Raw genomic sequence first — 19,096 nt, forward strand, 5'->3', positions numbered from 1 at the left:
GAGAGCCAGGGGGGCTGCTGTGCCTTCTTGCTGCCTTTCCTCCGTGTTGGAATAGATTTAGCTTGTGCACTGACGATCGCTTCCTTGAGGAGCAACCACTCTTCTTGAACTCCCATCACCCTGGGGTCATGGTCCCTGAGGGCCTGACCGACTAGCCTCTTGAGCTTGTCAAAGTTGGCTTTTCTGAAGTCAGATGCCTCAGGCTCAGTGTGAGGAGGGTCTGCAAGGGGTTGGGGCCATGTTCCCCACAGCCAATAAAGGAAGGGCCCAGCTGGTCTAGGCTCAGCTGCCCTCAGAAACATCCAGCAGGCAGGGAGGTGTGCAAGAGTTGGGGCCACCACCACCTGGCTTCTGGTCCTTGGCAGTGCAAGCATCTGTTTTCCCCCATCGAAGGAGAAATGCGTATTGTTCTCTCCTGATCCCACCTGCGCAGTTTAGAGAAACCCACATGGATTGAACCAACTCCCCCTCAGGCTTTTTGACACTCTGTACTTAGCCAAAATGTTCTGGCCTCTGATACAAAGAAGGTCAGGTCAAGACCAGAAAAGGTCATTATATAAAATCCGGAGCTTGGATTCAGGACATCACGGCGATGATCCCAGACCCCATCCGGCCCTCTGATCACTACCCCTTGGTCGTCACCCATGTGGGCACTAATGACGCAGCCGGGAGTAGTCCAAACCACGTCATGAGACACTACAAGGCTCTGGGGAACAAGCTTAGGGAGACGGGAGCACAGGTGGTTCTCATCAGTTCTTCCGGTGAACAGGCGCAGACAACACCATAAGGCCTGCATTGGAGAGGTCAACCGGTGGCTTCAGAGCTGGTGTTACTAGGCAGGCTTTGGATTCTTCGACCATGACCCTAGCTACTCCAGCCAACCAGCAGGAGCTCTGAAATGTGGAATTACTACATAGGATTGGCATGCAGGAGACATGCCAGGGCAGGACAAGCTACATCTCTCCCTGAAAGGTAAGCGTGTTTTCTCTTCCAGGCTGGCTGATCTCATATGGTTCATCAGGGGGTGGGAATGGGAATGCAGGAGGTCAGAGACGATCTAGTTAGTGAACTTTTGGAGGGGCTGGACATGTTTAAAATCAGCAGGTCTGGATGCTCTTCATCAAAGGGTCCTGAGGGAACTGGAAGAGGTCGTAGCAGGGCCCCTGGCATAGCTGTATAAGCACTCGTGGTGCTCTGCCCAGGTCCCAGAGGACTGGAAAAGGGCCAACGTGGTCTCCATTTACAAGACAGGGAGAAAGGAGGACCCGGGTAACTATATACCAGTTAGTCTCACCTAGGTCCTTGGGAAGACCTTTGAGAAAATTATCTGCAGGGGCCCAGCATAGGAGGTAATGCTTAGGGGCAACCAACACAGGTTCACTGCGGGCAGATCCTGCCTGACTAACCTTGTTTCCTTTTATGACCAGGTCACAAAGTCCTCGGATGCGGGCATTGAGGTGGATGTCATCTACCTGGACTTCAACAAGGCCTTTGACACTGTTTCTCATCCCATTCTCATAAAAAAGTAGGCGATTGTGGCATTGATACCTACAGTCAGACGGGTGGCAGACAGGTCATTTTCGACCTGGAGGGATGTGGGTAGTAGTGTTCCCCAGGGCTCGGGCCTGTGCTATTCAACAGCTTTATCAGCGACTTGGAGATGGGCATAGAAAAGCACACTATCCAAATTCACTGATGACAGAAAGATGTAGGGAATAGTGGGCACACTGGAGGGGAGGGACAGAACCCAACTAGATCTAGACAGGTTACAGAGGTGAGCGGATGAGAATAGAATGGAATTCAATGCAGACAAGTGCAAGGTGTTGCATCAAGGGAGAAGGAACCTGCAACATACCTATAGGCTGCGGGACACCCTTCTCAACAACACAGTGGCTGAAAGGGATCTTGGGAGTTATTGTTGACTCCAGGATGGACATGAGCTGCCAATGCAAGGAAGCAGTCAGTAAGGCTAACAGCACCTTGTCGTGCATCTACGGATGCTTCACAAGCAGGTCCAGGGAGGTGAATCTTCCCCTCTATATAGTGCTGGTCAGGCCACAGTTGGGGTACTGCATCCAGTTCTGGGCACTGCACTTCAAGAGAGATGTGGCTAACATTGAGAGGCTTCAGAGAAGGGCCACTTGCATTGTCAGGGGGCAACAGGCCAGGCCCTAGGAGGATAGACTAAAGGGCCTGAATCTATTCAGCCTCCACAAGAGAAGTCTGAGAGGGGATCTGGTGGCCATCTATAAACTCACCTGGGAGGACCAGCAGAAAATAGATGAGACTATTTCCCCGGGCACCACCTGAGATAACAAGGAATAACAGCCACAAATTGATTGAGAGCAGGTTCAGGCTTCATATCAGGAGCCCTTATTTTACAGTTAGGGCTGCCAGGCACTGGAATGAGTTCCCAAAGGAGGTGGTGCTCTCCCCTACCTCGGGGGTCTTCAAGAGGAGGTTGGATAGATATCTGGCTGGGGCATTATGATCCCAGCACTCATTCCTGCCCAGGGCAGGGCAGGGGGTCAGACTTGATGATCTATCCAGGTCCCTTCTGACCCTAGAAACTACAAAAGTATGAAAACAAGGATATATGCAACCATACTCAAACTAGCTTTAATCTAGTAAACTCAGCAGCACAGAGTTCAACCCTGATTGTGAAACACAGTGAAAGAGTGAAGTATTGGGGGATTACCCATACTGAGCTCCATTCTGATGAGGCTGGATCAACAGTGCTACTATCCAGTTTAAGCTAGAAGCACCCAAGGTATAAACATACCCTATGCAAAGCTTAATCTGAATTCATGTCTCAAAATTATTCCAGTTACAGAAATCCGGAAACCCATAAAGCACAAAACTTTCAAAAAAATAAATAAAAAAAGTTAATTTCTGATTTGAGATTGGCTGCCATTTCTGATATGTCCTGGTCAAATATGCTTAAAATATTGTGAAGATTTTGGACTTAATCAAACATAAATCAAAACGTTCTTCTGGCAACACATAACCTTACAGAACTCTTCCACAGAATAGGTTAACAAACATAAATCTGAGTGAATACTCTTAAGGAAGGACTGTCCAATTAGTGGCCTGGGAGTGGTATGAGGCCCACAAGGAGCTAAACTGCAGCCTGTGGCACAGGTGCAGCTCTGGAACTATGGGGTGAATGCCCTGCCTCTTGCCCCTCCATCCCCTTGCCTGCTGCTGAATTCAGAGTCTTCAGTCGACATTTGTAACTTAAATCAGGGGCAGGAGAAAAGAGAGTCGAGCAGCAACAACACCCTGGGTTCTGGAGCTGTGCCAAAGCAGCAGTTCCAGAAGCTATGCTGACAAGCTTCTGCCCCATTGCTGAGGGTAGATTTTCTGGCCTGCAGTCAGAATCTGGCCCAATGGGTCCAATAAGTTAAACAACCCTGTCCTAAGGGTTTTAATTCATTGTGGAGAAAGAAATTTCCAAGAATAATGTGCAGAGATAGGGGTCACAGGGATTGGCATATACTTCAATCCTATTGTGGGCAGGATTAACCAATTTGTACAATATCTCAAGCTGTGCCCAAAACCCCAAAACCCTGTGACTTTGGCTAGTCAAAAAGGTACTATAGGAATGGTAGACAGCAGTAAGTTCAAGATGACCTTCCCATGGGCATAGTGGTGGTGGAGGTGGAGGTGGTGGTGGTAGTGGTGTTCAGCCAATGACTGAAGCTTTCTCTTAGACTTAAATGGAGACTCCACTTTATCTCCAAGTTGGAGTGGAACATCACAAATCAACTGCATCAAAGATCCAGCAGCACTAAAACACACTCCATAATTTCAAGGGTATTGAAGCACCTATTGACTTGAACCTCCAAGGCAACCAGGAGCTCAGAAGCAAATTGTAGGCACCAAGCCAGCCCTATGGATTTTGAATCCTTTGAGGTCCTTGTCTTTGAGGCTTTCCATGGAAATTTGAAGTCAGACTTATGAGCTACTTCGGGAAAGTCAGACTCTCAGAGCCTGATATATACTCAGTCCTTTCGAATGAAGGGAGTGTTTTCAAGATTACAATTCTTCCAGTTATAATTTGCTCAGAAATGCCATTTAATGAATGCTAAAACAGTGATGACTGTTGCACTGCAACATGCCCATCACTTTTTGGTCAAGTAACTTAATGATCTGTATCGTTAGCTCTCCAAATTCCTAACTATAAAATTCTTAATTACACAAGATGCAAGGATACAAGAATGGAGATCCATTCTGGTACTGAATTTGTACTTGAAGACTATATTAAATTTCTATGCTGACTATATAATAACTTTGAGTATACAAATAATCAACTAATGTGTCAAGAAGTATAATCAACCAAGATGATCAGTGTAATCTCCTATTACAAAAATAGCTAGTTTATTAAGGTCTGCATAGTTTACAAGAGCAGAACGGGGTTTCTATGTTCCCAAGTGGTCCCTGAGCAGAGTGCTGCTCTGGATTCCCATGCAACCCTGCCTGATGTGATAGCAGGGCCCCCATACCACCGCTACCACCATGATCTGCATTATTGAATGATGGTATTTCATCCTATCATTCCTGTACTTTACATAGGGAAGAAAACAGTACCAATGAGAGGGAGTCCTGTAGCAGTAGAGAGCTAGTGCCACTGCATCCATTTAATGATATGAGTTTGGGTATAGCAATTGTACAGCAAGTATACACTGCCTGTTAAATTACTGCTGGGGATAAAAATCTCGCTTGGATACTCTCTTTTTTCTCTGACCTCATTTTTAAAGAAATCTAACAAGTACCTGTATTGCCTAAGATACCCCATGCACTTTTGAAAAAATGACTGATTCTTACCAGTTTCCAATGAATCGAGGGTCGCTCTGGTCAATATAAACAGTCGTTCTAGGATCAACATAAAAACCGATAAGGACTCCTCCTAATAAATATCCTGCTGCAGGACCAAGTGCTCCCATTACATACATGATGGCTGAGAAAACACAAGTGGAAAAAAGCAACCCAAAGTCATAAATCCATAAAAGGAATTCAATTCCTTTGCATTAGTTCCCCTTGATTAATAAAATATTCTGCAGAGGAATGTAAAAAAAAAAAATCATTAAATATTAACAACAGGAACAGAGTGCTAGTTGGTGGCATTTGACATTTTTTGGTGCAGTCCTTGGTCACATTACAAATGAACAATGCTGATTCCATTGGATTCAGACGAGTGAAATCTCCCATGAAAACTGAACCACGTTAAACATCTATCACTAGGGAATGAATATTTGAAATTTAACACTTTCAAAATACAGTTCTTTAGAATAATATTGTGCAAATTCTGTTATACCTCATATGTAAATGATTTATCTCTATACATATTATTATGCATTTTAAAATACTTTTTTGGTTAAGACAACTTTTGTTCCTAATATAGGATTTTGCACCTTGTAATATCTTGTCTTTCAAATTTTTAATTTTTGGATGAACTCCACTGAAGGATTTCCTAATACCTTGAAACTAGAAAACTGGCAACTGAGAATACATGCATATCACCAGCAGCTCTATTTTCTACTGTTTCTGATTTTCATCCATAAATCTCAAAGTTGTATTTCAAAGGTCAGTTGGATTATTCCCGTTTTCAAAACAAAGAAACACAAATATGCAAGGGAACAGCTCTTTGTCTGACTACTGGGTGTGTAAATTGCAACTATGTATCTAAGGGGCTATGTACCATGGTATTTTCTCCCAGTCAAGTCCCCAAAGAAGCATTACTCTTGTAGCATAACTTTATCTTAGTCTTTAGAACATGCCACTAGAAACAAAGAAGAGAAGGATGTACCCCTTGCATTAATGGTTTTTCAGGGACTTGAATAGGGTGGAATAAGATTCTCTGATTGAAACTTCACTTACGAAGCGTAGACTTGAAGAGATCTCTCAAGCAATCACAATAAGTTCTCTCATTTCCCTGCTGTCATATGCCCCAAACCTCTGTCTACTGTATACCACAACCATAAAACACTCATAGACAAGGGCATCACTTTTACCTTGGGCACTGCAACGGTAAAGAAAAGACATTCATGTGACCCTAGGAAGTGGATCACAATCCATACTATAGAAAAGTGGTGCTCAACCTTTTTTGCCCCACAGGTCTGATGGGCAGTGCCTGGTTTGTCCATGAGACATATATAGCCGATGGACACAATCTGGCATACTGAGGGACTGCAGGGCACCCCAGCCCTGATCCAACCAGGGGTGGAGCATGGTCTGTCCCGAACTGGCTGCCACTGCTCAGTTGGTCCACAAGCCAGGGATTGAGCACCCCGATAAAGAAAATGGCAAAAAATAAAAATCAGGCAGGATTATGACCTGGAGAAGCACTCCTTCCTGACTCCAAATATGGTAACTGGTTTTATCCTGATCATCACATGAGCAAGAAACACCAGTGAAAGATATACTGAGAGGTACCCAAAGCCTTGAAGAATGAACAAAAGTTAAATAAATATCTTACATGCATACAAGCAACCCACAGCAAGATCAAGTTTCTTTTCAGCCTCTCTCACGGAAATACCAAACATCTGAAACCACATATTACATATTCTGCTAACTATTCCAACAACAAATGTATCCTATCATACTACCTCTTCTATAAATTTATCAAGCTCTTTCTTGAAGCCATTCAGGTTTCCTCGACTTAATACTTTATTTTAAAGTCCATTCCATAATGTTCCTCCTCCGAGTTCCTCAAAACTTAACTCATCCTTGTAGTTTCCAGTTTAAATTTGTTCACAACTGCTTTCTACCCACTTGATCTGGTCCTATAACTTAGATAGCTCATCTCCTTCTCAGGCATATGAATATATTTATAAAGAGTAATCATAATCTCTCCCTACACTTCTATTGTTAGGATAAATAAGCCAAATCCTTTCAATCTCCACTCACAAAATAGGTTCCCTGTTCTCCTAATGGAGACTCATCCTAATAGCCCTTCACTGCACCTGATCCATTCTAAAATTCATATCCTTTTGAACTTAAGTGACCAGAATTGTACACAATATTCTAAATGATGTTTACCAATTCCTTGAATGGCAAAACTAATACTTCCCTATCTCTACTAAAAATGCCTCACTTAGCCCATCCTTGAATTGTATCAGCCTTTTTTTCATAGCCATACTGATAGGTCATGGCAATTTTGCAGTTGATCAAAATACCTGGAAGCATCTCTTCTTCTGTCACCTTCAATCTGTGATACCCAGATCAGCATTAGCTCCTAGGAACCTGACTTTATACTTTCTACTATTAATTTGCTCAGCATTTTTCTTATTCCTCTATAGAAAGTTATCTAACTCCTCTTTAAGGACTTCATGATCTTAGGTATATCAGACAGCGAAAGGGTTTCTTCCAGGTGGAATGTCGAAAAAAAATCAAATTATGTTTTCTATACAACTTTATTCAAAGAAAAATATGTGCAAAATAATTCTGGATAAAGCACCAGGCTCAAGAGCTAAAATGGCATCCAGATGCCTAACTCCTGTGAGCTCAACTCTCATTGACTGTCATTAGATACAAGAGCATAATTACCTTTGACATTCTAGAACCATATCCACCACCTAGACCTGACTGCCACCAACACAATAACTGAGGGCAATAGAGAATTATTATTCTTTATTTACACTATATATACCCGAGTTCCTAACCTGCTTCTTGGTGAGTACTCTAACTAGAGTGGAAGGCTCCAATCAGAGGTGTAACAGGGCAGCTCCACACCCTGTGCAGCAGTTCTGCACAGGGCAGCCCTGGCTGCCATGCTGCTAAGTTATTTCTGTGCCCCACCCCCAAAGGCAACACCTAGAACTGCTGCTGTGGTTGTTCTCTCTCCTCCCCTCACTTACGTTACTGATTCCAAATTGTTATGGCAAGCCTCATTCACTTACATATTCCTAGAGACCTAGAAATGCATTACTGAAATGAATGATCTTCTTTCCCCCTGGGATCCTAACACCCCACAATATTGCTATTCAGATCCATAAGCAGCTGAAATTCAGGTCCTTGCAAAGGATGGTGAGAAAGTCAAGGAAAATCTTAAGAGATCTTAATTAGTTCATATCTCTTTCAGTGGCACATAAAGGCAGAATATATTCAACAGCATATGCAATAAGAATATGCAAGAATATGCTCCTCTAACAGCTGGCCAACAGCAAAGATATTAGTCTCTTGCTTTAAGTTCATCAATTCAGCTCAAACGATATCAACTTCTGATCCAGCTTATCACTTTAGTTCAAGTATGCTTTTTTTGTTGAAGGCTCTGTACTATATCCACACTCAACATGATTGTCTCCTACGAGGAGATGATTGGCTCTGTGGATGCAGAGAGTGTAATGGACATGATATACCTCAACTTTAGCAAGACTTTTGATACGGTCTCTAGCAACATTCTTGCAAGCAAGCTAAGGAACCCTGGGTTGAATTAATGGACTATAAGATGGACAGAAAAAACTGGCTGGGTCATCACCAGTTTCAAAGGGTAGTAGTCAATGACTCAGCATCTAATAGAGCCAGTATAAAGCAGAGTGTCCGAAGTGTCGATCCAGGGACTGTTTTTGTTCAGTATCTTCACCAACGACAAGGCATCTACTTCAATAACAAGAGGGATGGCATGTACCCTCAACAAGTCTGCAGGTAACACCAAGCTGGGGAAAGTAGGAGATACACTGTGGAGTAAAGCTAGGATTCAGAGACCTAGACAAATTGGAGGACTGGACCAAAAAGAAATCTCATGAAGTTCAATGAGGACAAATGCAAAGTTCTTCACTTAGGATGGAAAAATCTCATATACCAGAATGGGCTGGGGACTGACTGGGTAAACAACAGCTCTGCAGAAGAGGACCTGAGGATCAAAAGTAAATAAGCTGAAAAAAGGAAGCCGAATAAAAGCCAACAGTGTACCCTTGTTGCAAAGAAGGATAACGGTATGCTGGGCTGCATTAATAGAAATGTTACCAGCAGATTGAGGGAAGTGATTATCCCCTTTATTCAGCACTGGTGAGGCCACATCTGGAGTGCTGCATCCAGCACTTAATGAGTGCGGGTGAGCCACACAAAATCTTCCAAAGATATCATTTTAACAATTTATAGATAAAAAACAAAATTATATACTAAAAAAATCAAACACCTACAATAACAGTTTAATTTTAATTTCAAAAAATAATTTGTCTTCTTTTACACTTTTTTGAGTAGCATGTATAGCCATACAGCTCAAAAGGAAGTCTTACTCTCATATATTGGGTAGGGGGTAAGCAGTGGGTGTGGGGTACTGCTTGGCTTCCCACAACTCCAGTGGCTTCTCTTCCTTCTGCCTGACATGTGGCTCCACCCCATCTTGCCCACAGCTCCCCCTGCAGCACTCCACTTGGGACTGAACCCTACCCATTCACACCAGGGGCAGCCCATGCCACACTCCTACCCGCACCCACCCAGCCCCACCAGTGGGTGGAAGGCAGCCAGGAACTAGAGCTCCAGCCCTGTGCACTGCGGCTGGAACCGTCCGACTGTAGCTTCTTCCCCACCTGCTCAGCCCATGTCCCCATGCCATTTACTGCCTGGAGCCACATGTCAGGGGCAGAAGGAGGAGGAGGAAAAGCAGCCACTGGAGGCGAGGAAAGCCAAGCAGTACCTAGGAAGCTGATGCACCAGCAGTCCTGCTGGGAAGAGCTGGGTTGCCCCAGGTGGGAGCAGGCAAGACTCAGCCCTATGTAGAGGCAGCTGCAGGCTGGATACAATCGATTGTTAGGCCATATCCAGCCAGTGAGCTATACTGTTTTCAGTGGCAACAGGTGACAAAACAAGCAGCAATGGTCTCAAATTGCAGCAAGGAAAGTTTAATGTTAGATATTAGGAAATAAACCCTCTCTCATTAAGACAGCAGTAACGTACTAGAACAGGTTACCCAGAGTGGTTGTGGAATCTCCATTTTTGGAGGTTTTGAAGACCCAGCTAGACAAAACCTTAGGAATGGTTCTGCTTTGAACAGGGGGTTGGACTGGAAGGCATCCTGAGGTCCCTTCCAACCCTAATTTTCTATCATTCTATGAATACTAGAGGCATGTCTAGGCACAGCAATTTGCTCCAAACAAACTACAGCAAATTTAAAAAGGCAGGGATTTACTACTCTGCTGCTGCTACAAAGTAGCTTTCCATGGGCCTGTTCTTACCCTGCAATAAAGTATAACCTAACTTATGGAAGCTTAGCACTCAATAAAAGAGGAGTGAGCTATTAAGATCTTGCCTTCACTTACCAGATTACAGTAACTGTTCACATGGATGCTATAGAGTAACTAGTAAAACAAAACACCCTTTAAAAAGTCACTGTAACTGTTGTGAGGGAAAGGGGGTTTCTGCACCCTAAATTCATTCTGGGTTTTGGTCAGGGAAATTAACAAATACAATTTTGAAATGGAGCATGTTAAAATGTTCAGTTTCCATTCTGTTACTGCCATGAAGGCCAAGTCTAGACATTGGATTGGGCCTGGAATAGAACATATCCCTTGAGATGAGATAGTCTATAAGGCTTCAATATAGGGGCTGCAACTTAAAGCAAGGGGGGCTGGATGACTGTTGGAGGGGCTGTCAGTCCTCCATCCACACCTTCAGCTGTGCTGCTTATGACAAGCGAACCTTGCATTTCCCCTTGGCAAATGAGCTGCTTCCCTGACCCTTGCCAAGAGAAGAGATGGGGAGACCTGTATGAAGGGGGTGGGCGGGGTAGGATTGGAACATGTTATTTTTTGCATATGTGCTTTTCCTCTCTCCCCACCTTGTTCCCACCAGCAGCTCTCCAAATAAATTCCCTCACCCTCTCTCAGATTATTTGGGTGTAAGTAAAGTATGTCATGAGTACGGTCTTGTTTTCTCTGTGCTTCTTACAGGGAGGAGGTGCTAAATGGCTCTTTAAAGAAACCACCTTGAAAGCTGGTTGAGTAAAGGGAGGAAGGGGTAAGTCATGACATCTCTTGCTGAGAGAGTGGTGGTGGAAGGATCATTTTTGACCTGGAGGGATGTGGGCGGGGGGTTCCGCAGGGCTTGGTCCTCAGGCCTGCACTGTTCAACATCTTTATCAACAACTTGGACAAGGGGGTAAAAAGCACCCTGTTCAAATCTGCTGATGACACGAAGATGTAGGGGGAAGTAAGCATGCTAGACGGGAGGAATAGGCTGCAAAATCGGACCTAGGACAGATTACAGGGGTGGGTGGATGAGAACAGGATGGGTTTCAGCACTGACAAGTGCAAGGTGATGCACCTGGGGAGGAAAAACCAGCAGCATACCTAGAGGCTGGGGAACTCCCTTCACATCAGTGCAGAGGCAGAAAAGGATCTTGGAGTCATCACTGATGCCAAGATGAACATGGGCCGGCAGTGTGGGGATGTAGTCAGGTAGGCCAACCGCACCTTGTCATGCATCCACAGATGCATCTCAGGCAGGTCCAAGGAGGTGATCCTCCCCCTCTATGCGGCACTGGTCATGCTGCAGTTAGAGTACTGCATCCAGTTCTGGGCACTGCATTTCAAGAGGATCCAGAGGAGGGCCACTCATGTTCAGCGGGCAGCAGGGCAGGCCCTACAAGGAGAGGCTACAGGACCTGAACCTGTTCAGCCTCCACAAGAGAAGGCTGAGGGGGGATTTAGTGGCCTGTTACAAACTAGTCAGAGGGGACCAGCAGGCACTGGGGGAGTTTTTGTTCCCCCGAGCACTACCAGGAGTGACTAGAAATAACGGTCACAAGCTGGCAGAGGGTAGATTCAGACTAGACATCAGGAGGCGCTACTTCACTGTCAAGGCGGCTAGGATTTGGAACAGCTTCCAAGAGAAGTGGTGCTGGTTCCTACCCTGGAGGTCTTTAAGACAAGATGAACATCTTGCTGGGGTCATTTGACCCCACTACTCTTTCCTGCCAAGGCAGGGGATCGAACTTGATGATCTGCTCAGGTCTCTTCCGCCCCTACCAACTACGAAACTACAAAGCACCCTGGAGCACCAGAGTTCAGCATGAGTCACAGAGGAAGGTGAAGGGGGTAAGAGGGCAGTCCTTCCTGGGCTGCTGGAGGACTTGGCCAAATGCTGTCACCCTGTGAGCACATCTATACATGACGCCAAGGCAACATAGTGCCGGCAAGCACAAGCTGTGATGCCAAAGCTAAGACACCATCGCAACACGCTCCCTTGTTATAGCACATTGCTACAGTGATGTAACAACTAAAAATAAACGTACACTGTGCACACAGTGCAGTACAGGCTGTTACTGTGCCACCAGTTAGGACTTCCTAAAGGAAATACTCAATGACAGCAGAGTAACAAAGGTGCCATACGGACATGTATAAACGCGCCCAATGTATCGTATGTTCAAATTAAAGTGAGAAACACAAACAAACTACAAAATTATTCTACATTTCACTAGTGTGTGTCTCAATGACCATCTTTAGGGCTCATGATCAGATAATAAATTGCTTGAATGTGTGGCATGTTACAGTTTATTGCTGCACTAACACACAAATTGAATTTACCAAAATGTAACATCTGCCAGGGGCCTCAAACCCCTACTCCTCTTTCAGTCCTCAGGCTTGTTTTTGAACAGAATATAATTTCTCTCTTACAGGCCAAATCAATAAGAAAAGAAAAAGGTACAGGCAGGGTAACATCCACAGGAGAATCAACAGGCATGGGGCTCTCATCGTGCTCCAAAACCAGTGGGGTGGGGCTAGGGATAGCTGAGCGAGGCTTCAAGAACTGGAACATCTGCACAGGAGACTATATTTTGGTGTATGTCATTCCCACAATGCACTGAACAAAGAAGCTGGCTGCGGGCTTCCACTACACCAGTCACATAAGAGTGAATATTTCCCTTGCATATAATGAATTCTTGGTATTAAAAGGGTCATTGCATAAGAGTGAATTTGCACATATATAGCCTGCATAAAGTGAGGGAAACCTGTAGCTTAAATTAGAGCTTTTCGTTCTTTTCTTTAAATAATGTTTTTATTATTCATGGAGTCTTGATTAAAAATAATTAGACTTTGCCAAATTTCTTTTTGAATAAGATTTTGACTATGGAAATGTGTTGAATCTCACAAAAAAATGTCAACATGCCTAGCAAAGATTTTGCTTTTCTAAACTGATTTAGCATTTTAGTAACATGATCTTCTTGAAGCAACTAATTAATAGATATTGTTCTAAATATTGAGCAATTTCTTGTTCACACACTGCTCATTTCTTGATCTTTGAATAAATAAATAAATATGTACTTTTACATCAGATTTATTGCCACAAAGGCTATATGATCTCCTTGGTCAATCATGTTAACTTATGTACAGTGTTAAACATAAACAGCTTTTGAGACTTCATACATAGTTTTTCCTTTAAAACTTTTTAGTTAATGAATGCAGTCCTCATGTACATGAGGTGTGAGGAGTGCTGTTAATCTCATGTACAACAAGCCTACCAGCCACTTTCCTTCTCATATTTTTTTTGTATCAGGCTCTAAGATTCTAAAACAGTTCATTGAAGTATATTCACTGTTTAAATATATTTTGCCTCTTACCCTATTTGAATTTATTTCAAATCACTCTCAACAAGTATAGGAGTTCTTCACTTAGGATGGAAGAACCCATGAGAATTAGGAGCTGGCTGCTTGGCTGTGAATGGCTAGATATGTCACGTGATATTATTGCTTATGAAGGCGCTTAATGTCATGATACGACAATAACCTCATGAATTAGATTAGATAAATTTCTGTTGCCTGACTGCAAGAACAGTACATCATTTTAAAGTTACCTTACCATGATTATTGGTTTTGACAGTCAAATTAAGCAACCTTTTACACCAGTAAATTTGGATGCATCAAAAAAAGTTTACAGAAAGGAAACAAAAGGAATAGTAGAAGTAAATAGCAATTCTTTTCGGAATTTTTTGCAGCATTTTTTCCAGCATCAATTCTATCCTTGAAGAACAACAACACAGAGCAGTGCAGAGTGAAACACAGCAACTGTTTAGCACACTGAACTGCTATTCAGCATTTGTATTTAGTAACTCTGAAGACAGGTTTCACCATACGCAGAAATATTGTACAGTACAGATAAAAATAACAAATGTACACTGTGTTCCATTAGAGACGGGAATGCTGCCTAAATTTTCAGAAGTATTTTAAAAATTACTGTAGGCTATCCAGGTTCCAAGCTTCTCAACACGTAACTTCCTGGCAATATGCATCAAACAGTCTGGATCTTTTAGAAACAAGTGAACCACCTTGTACTTCAGGGTATAATGCAACCACCAACTTGGTGGCAGGTTATTATTCCATAATGGTCCACTATAGGGCACTTGCATCTTCATCTGAAACATCTCAGAGGCCAATCAGGGACAAAATACTGAACTGAGTTAGGCAATATGATCTGAGTCACCAACAGATAAGAGCTGGGCAGAGGAAAGCAAAGGATTTTCTAATAAAACCTAATTTTGAAACATTAGTTTAGCCCAAGACCATAAAACTTTTGAAGACGTCTGTGGGAAACGACTACAGCCCTGACCCCTACCACTGCCTGCCTGGCAGGCTTCCCTGAAGACCCAAGGCCTTAGCCCTGCTGCAATCTTCCTCAAAGGCTGCCCAGGAGCAGTGGATCTCCAGACTTAGAATCAAAACACACAAAACATAGCAAAGACGACAGCTTTTCAGATTCAGTTTTGAAGCAGCTGAAAGAGCCAACCACAAATCACATATGAGATTGTCCCAAAATTAGCTCAATGTATGTCACAGTATAAGAATATATACATAAGTAATAATATTTGATAGCATAAGAATATATTTTATAAATGTGTGACACTTAAAATATGACCTTATTGAACCATAACCCAATACATAAACATCCAAACTGTTACCTAACCTCTACCCACCCTCAAAACCCTGTAAGAGACAGGCTCAAAAGTCCTAAAAACATAATGCTGGAAATACCTCTCTAGAACAATGAAGCAGAGGTATCTGCTCATTGAGAGCCACTTGACTTGTCAATTAGCTGGGGCAACAGTCAATTAAATCCACATTTTCTGCAAAAATGGGCAATTAGGTAATGGTTTCATTGTTTGACTTTGAAGACTATTTGGATAATTAGCCCTGGAAGCCACTTCTTTGGTCCCCAAGTGTTGTGTACTAGAGATAATATTACAGCATAAACACATGCTGGATTGTTGCCTGGAAAGGGAACAGTCAGCATTCCAGACAAGGACATCAGAGAATCAACATCATTTTTTATTTAAATTAAGTATGGGTTGAATATATATTCTAGGCTCATAACTTTCATCGTCATGGCCTGTAAACATTAACATCTACATTTGAACTTCTCAAGTTACAAACAAAATATCTATGCTACAAACTAATATCTCCTTTGTGACAGAAGAGCTATTTTTAAATCTGCATGTTATACAAATAGATGAAGGCTCTTTTCCAAAGAATAGATTACCATTAAAAGGCAGAATAAGGAAGCCATTCTTGGAGATGTTCTCTATTGTGTTGACCAACCACAAAATTAATCTAGCCCTCATACTATCTTCTCACTGAAATCAGAAGCTACATCTGTCAGTCACTGGGCTGGCTCTTTTCAGGCTCTAATCAAATGCAGTCTCAGAAGTGTCAAGTTTCCAGTCTTTACTATTTTTGCACTGCAGTTCTCCAATTTGCTCTTTTTTATTCTAGATCCTGGACTGTAAACCCGTAAGAACCACCCAAGACTCGTTTCAAACAAGATTTTTCTCCACTGTGCAAGTATACAAGTTCAGTGATAAAGAAACAACTTTTTTTCCAAAACAAAGCATGGTACAAGTACCTTGAGATCTTTTCAAGGGTGCCACAAGGTGCCACACAACGCTAGGCATGCAAACATGTTTCACAACATATACCCAGAGATGTCAAATAGGAATTCCTAATATTAAGAACATTCTGATCTGTTATGATCCTTTTGAGCTCTCTGTAATGGATGAGTGCTCTTTTTTTTTGTAAAGAAAAAAAAATGGAGTGAAAATGAAGATTTTCTGAGGGGTGCCTCGAGTCTAAAAAGGTTGAAAACTACTGAGCTAGGTAGAAGCACTTCTAAGAAGAAGTACCTGGGAGCTATGACGGATGAGAAAATAAATCATCATGTGCCAGCAACATAATGCTGTTGAAAAAGAGCAAATGTTCAGTAAAGAAACATGATATGAAAGGCACAGAAGGTGACAGTACAAGTTTACTCAGTACTGGAGGTCTCAGCTGGAGCACTGTTTCAAGTGCTGGGAACCAGTCACATTTCTAGGACTTTTGAGCCTGTCTCTTATAGTGAAGGGTTTTGAGGGTGGGGAAAGGGTGGAGTTCAGGTAACAATTTGGAGAAGGTCAATGACACCAATGTTAAAGGGGCCAAAAAGGAAGCCATGTGAGCCAAGGCAGAAAGTACTAGGTATGTTTAGTTTGTAGAAAAGGAGATGAAGGAATGATAGCAGTTTGACTTAATTGTGTCTTCAGGCTGGCAGAAAGAAACAATACAAGGGGACCAAACAACCATGATGTTCATAAAAGAGCTATACCACTCTGAGTTAGTCTATAACAGGGATGCTCAGCCCCCAGCCCAAAGAACTCCCCAAGGGTACATAAATTTGGCAGTGAGAGTGCAATAGCAATTAACCAGTCCCCATCTGCCAATTTTTCCTTATGCACTGGATCCAGCTGGCATGTGCAAGGCCACAACAGAGGCCCAATCCAGCACATGCAGGGCAATGCAGACTTCTTGCAAGGCATAACTTGACATTTGTCATGGCTTAAGAAGCAGCCCTTGCATTTAAAGCTGCCTTACCCTATCCAAGGGAAATACAAGCATCATCAGCAAAACTGACATCAGCCAAGAAATACCAAGTGCACTCAAGGAAGACATCTCCAAGAAAGCCACCACCCATGCACAAGAATGGAATTTCTCCTTCCCAAATAAACTGTGATAGCTGCAAGAGAAAGAAACAGACGCAATTCATGTCATTACGGCGATGCTGGCTATCACCGTTGTCAGTGCAAGGGTCACACTGAATGCATGTCATCAGAATCCCAAGACATCCAGCAAATAAACTCAAAAGAGTGCACCACCAGTTACTACTAATACCATTACTCATTCAAATGAAATGCCTACACTTCAGCATTTATTAGTAATGTGAAAACACAAACCCCACACAAGAAGATCTACACAGCAATTCTCCAAGGTGCTCCTTGTCATATGAAAGTAGACTCAGTACCTGTACCTTAAACTCAGAAGAGACATACAATTCACTGTAGCCTATATATTGTCCACCAACTAGGCTATGCAAAGCCAAGCTTGTAGATTTCATAGACATTAGGGCTGGAAGGGTCCCCGGAAGATCAGAGTCCAGCCCCCTGCCCCAGGGGCAGGAAGTCAGCTGGGGTCATAGGATCCCAGCAAGATAAAACACCTAAATTTCTCTTGACGGCATTCAAAGCAGGTGCTTTAACCACCTCCGACGGCAAGTTATTTCAGACCTTGGGGGCTCGGACAGTAAAGATTATTAGAAACAAACAAACACTAAACTTAAAGGGTGCGTGTTATGGCAATGTCCACCATGGGCAGGACTGAAGGGGTCCTCTGCCTAATAATTGCCAAAGAGCAAGATTATTAAAAGAAGAATGGTTTGAGCCATTGGGTATCAAATTAACAGGAGTGCAAAGCCTCATGAGGGACACTTTACAAAATGTATTAAGGGATTTCAGCGAGGTCTTTGATTAACAGCTTGGTGTCTGTAAGTGCCAGTCTTTCATTTACACTGGATCCAACTGTGGCTTTAATTCAAATGAAGCAGCATGCTGCCTTCACCTTTCATCTAGAACTTGATGTAGAGATCGACTGACTCGTGGACCAACGTGTCCTAGAAGCAAGTTTAAATCCAGTATGGGCACTTCCATTATACTCCCATGAAGCCAAACAGGGATATTTGATTATGCACCGACTACAAGTGTACCATTAATAAAGCATTACAGAAGCACCCATAACAGATTCCAGCAGTAAATCAGCCCTTGCCACTGCTGTTGGAGGGAAGACTTCTGCTAAATTACACTTGGCCCAAGCATGTCAACAATCCTCTGTAGATGATCAAATGGCTAATGCCCAGACAACCATCACACATACAGGAGCCTTCTGAGCCAAGTGCTTATAATTTTGAGTACAAGGATATTTGGGTAAATGCAGTATCTTATTAGACCAACTTAATAGCTGGAAAAAATTATTCTAGTACACAGTTGTTGTTTGGCTTCTCCTACATATATTCCATAGGGGCAGTCAGTGCATCAGATGAGATATTACATCTCTGGAGTTCCAGGTATAAGAACCAGGAATGGTGATAGTTCTGTTGTGGGGTGCATTTACTGTGGGAGTAGCGGAAATGTGTTGGCAGGTTTTACATTTCGTGTCCTGGCATAGTCCGAATCCATTCGGAGTGCTTTGGGCCATAGCAAGTTTGCTTCTGAGGCTGGCAAGCTTTGGTTCTTGTTTAAAGGCTAGGATGGGTGGGTCTAGAAAGCTCTTTAAGAATTGGGTCGTCTTCTAGTATGGGTTGCAATTGTTTGAGGATTTTCCATATGGAAGGATGGCATGTCATATCTAATGGTGTGTGATTCATGGGGATTTTCTTTTTGTATTGCAGCAATTCTTCACGTGGTATCCAGGTGGCTCTTTCAAAAGTGCAATCTCTCTCTCTGGAGAAGTGTCCTCGTTGAGTGAAAGCCCTTTTAAGACTTAAGGTAATGATGGAGTCTCAGACCATGTGATCTCCGTGGAACTAATGAAACCAGTTCTAAGTCCTCAGCTGCTGTTTTAGACCTAATAACACTTTCAGTTGTTGAAACTACTCTAGAATAGCCCGAAGTGCTGTTGCCAGTAAAATGTCCATTACCCCTAAAGCGAGTCACACAAGACGGGTCACTGTCCAGCCCAAATACTTACAGGACTATGTTACCCAGTGGGGAGGGGTGGTGTGCATCAAGGGTCTACATATATGATCTATATTCTATTATCAGAGGACACTGCCCAAACTGCATTATCTTCTATTGCTGCATG

At 43.0% G+C, this 19,096-nt stretch overlaps 1 protein-coding gene across 1 annotated transcript in view; it reads right to left on the bottom strand.

Annotated features, from left to right (window-relative positions):
* The window catches only part of SLCO5A1 (solute carrier organic anion transporter family member 5A1), a gene marked incomplete at its 5' end in the record, with an annotated part of 93,650 nt that overhangs the window by 45,501 nt on the left and 29,053 nt on the right, over nucleotides 1–19,096 (bottom strand). Inside the window, one exon of the mRNA XM_019543548.1 lies at nucleotides 4,828–4,960. Coding sequence (XP_019399093.1) covers nucleotides 4,828–4,960 — 133 coding nt within the window. The remainder of the gene's footprint in view (nucleotides 1–4,827; nucleotides 4,961–19,096) is intronic.

The sequence above is a fragment of the Crocodylus porosus genome, unplaced genomic scaffold (genome assembly GCF_001723895.1).
Source record: "Crocodylus porosus isolate Cpor-Errol unplaced genomic scaffold, CroPor_comp1, whole genome shotgun sequence".
In the NCBI taxonomy this organism is placed as follows: domain Eukaryota; kingdom Metazoa; phylum Chordata; order Crocodylia; family Crocodylidae; genus Crocodylus; species Crocodylus porosus.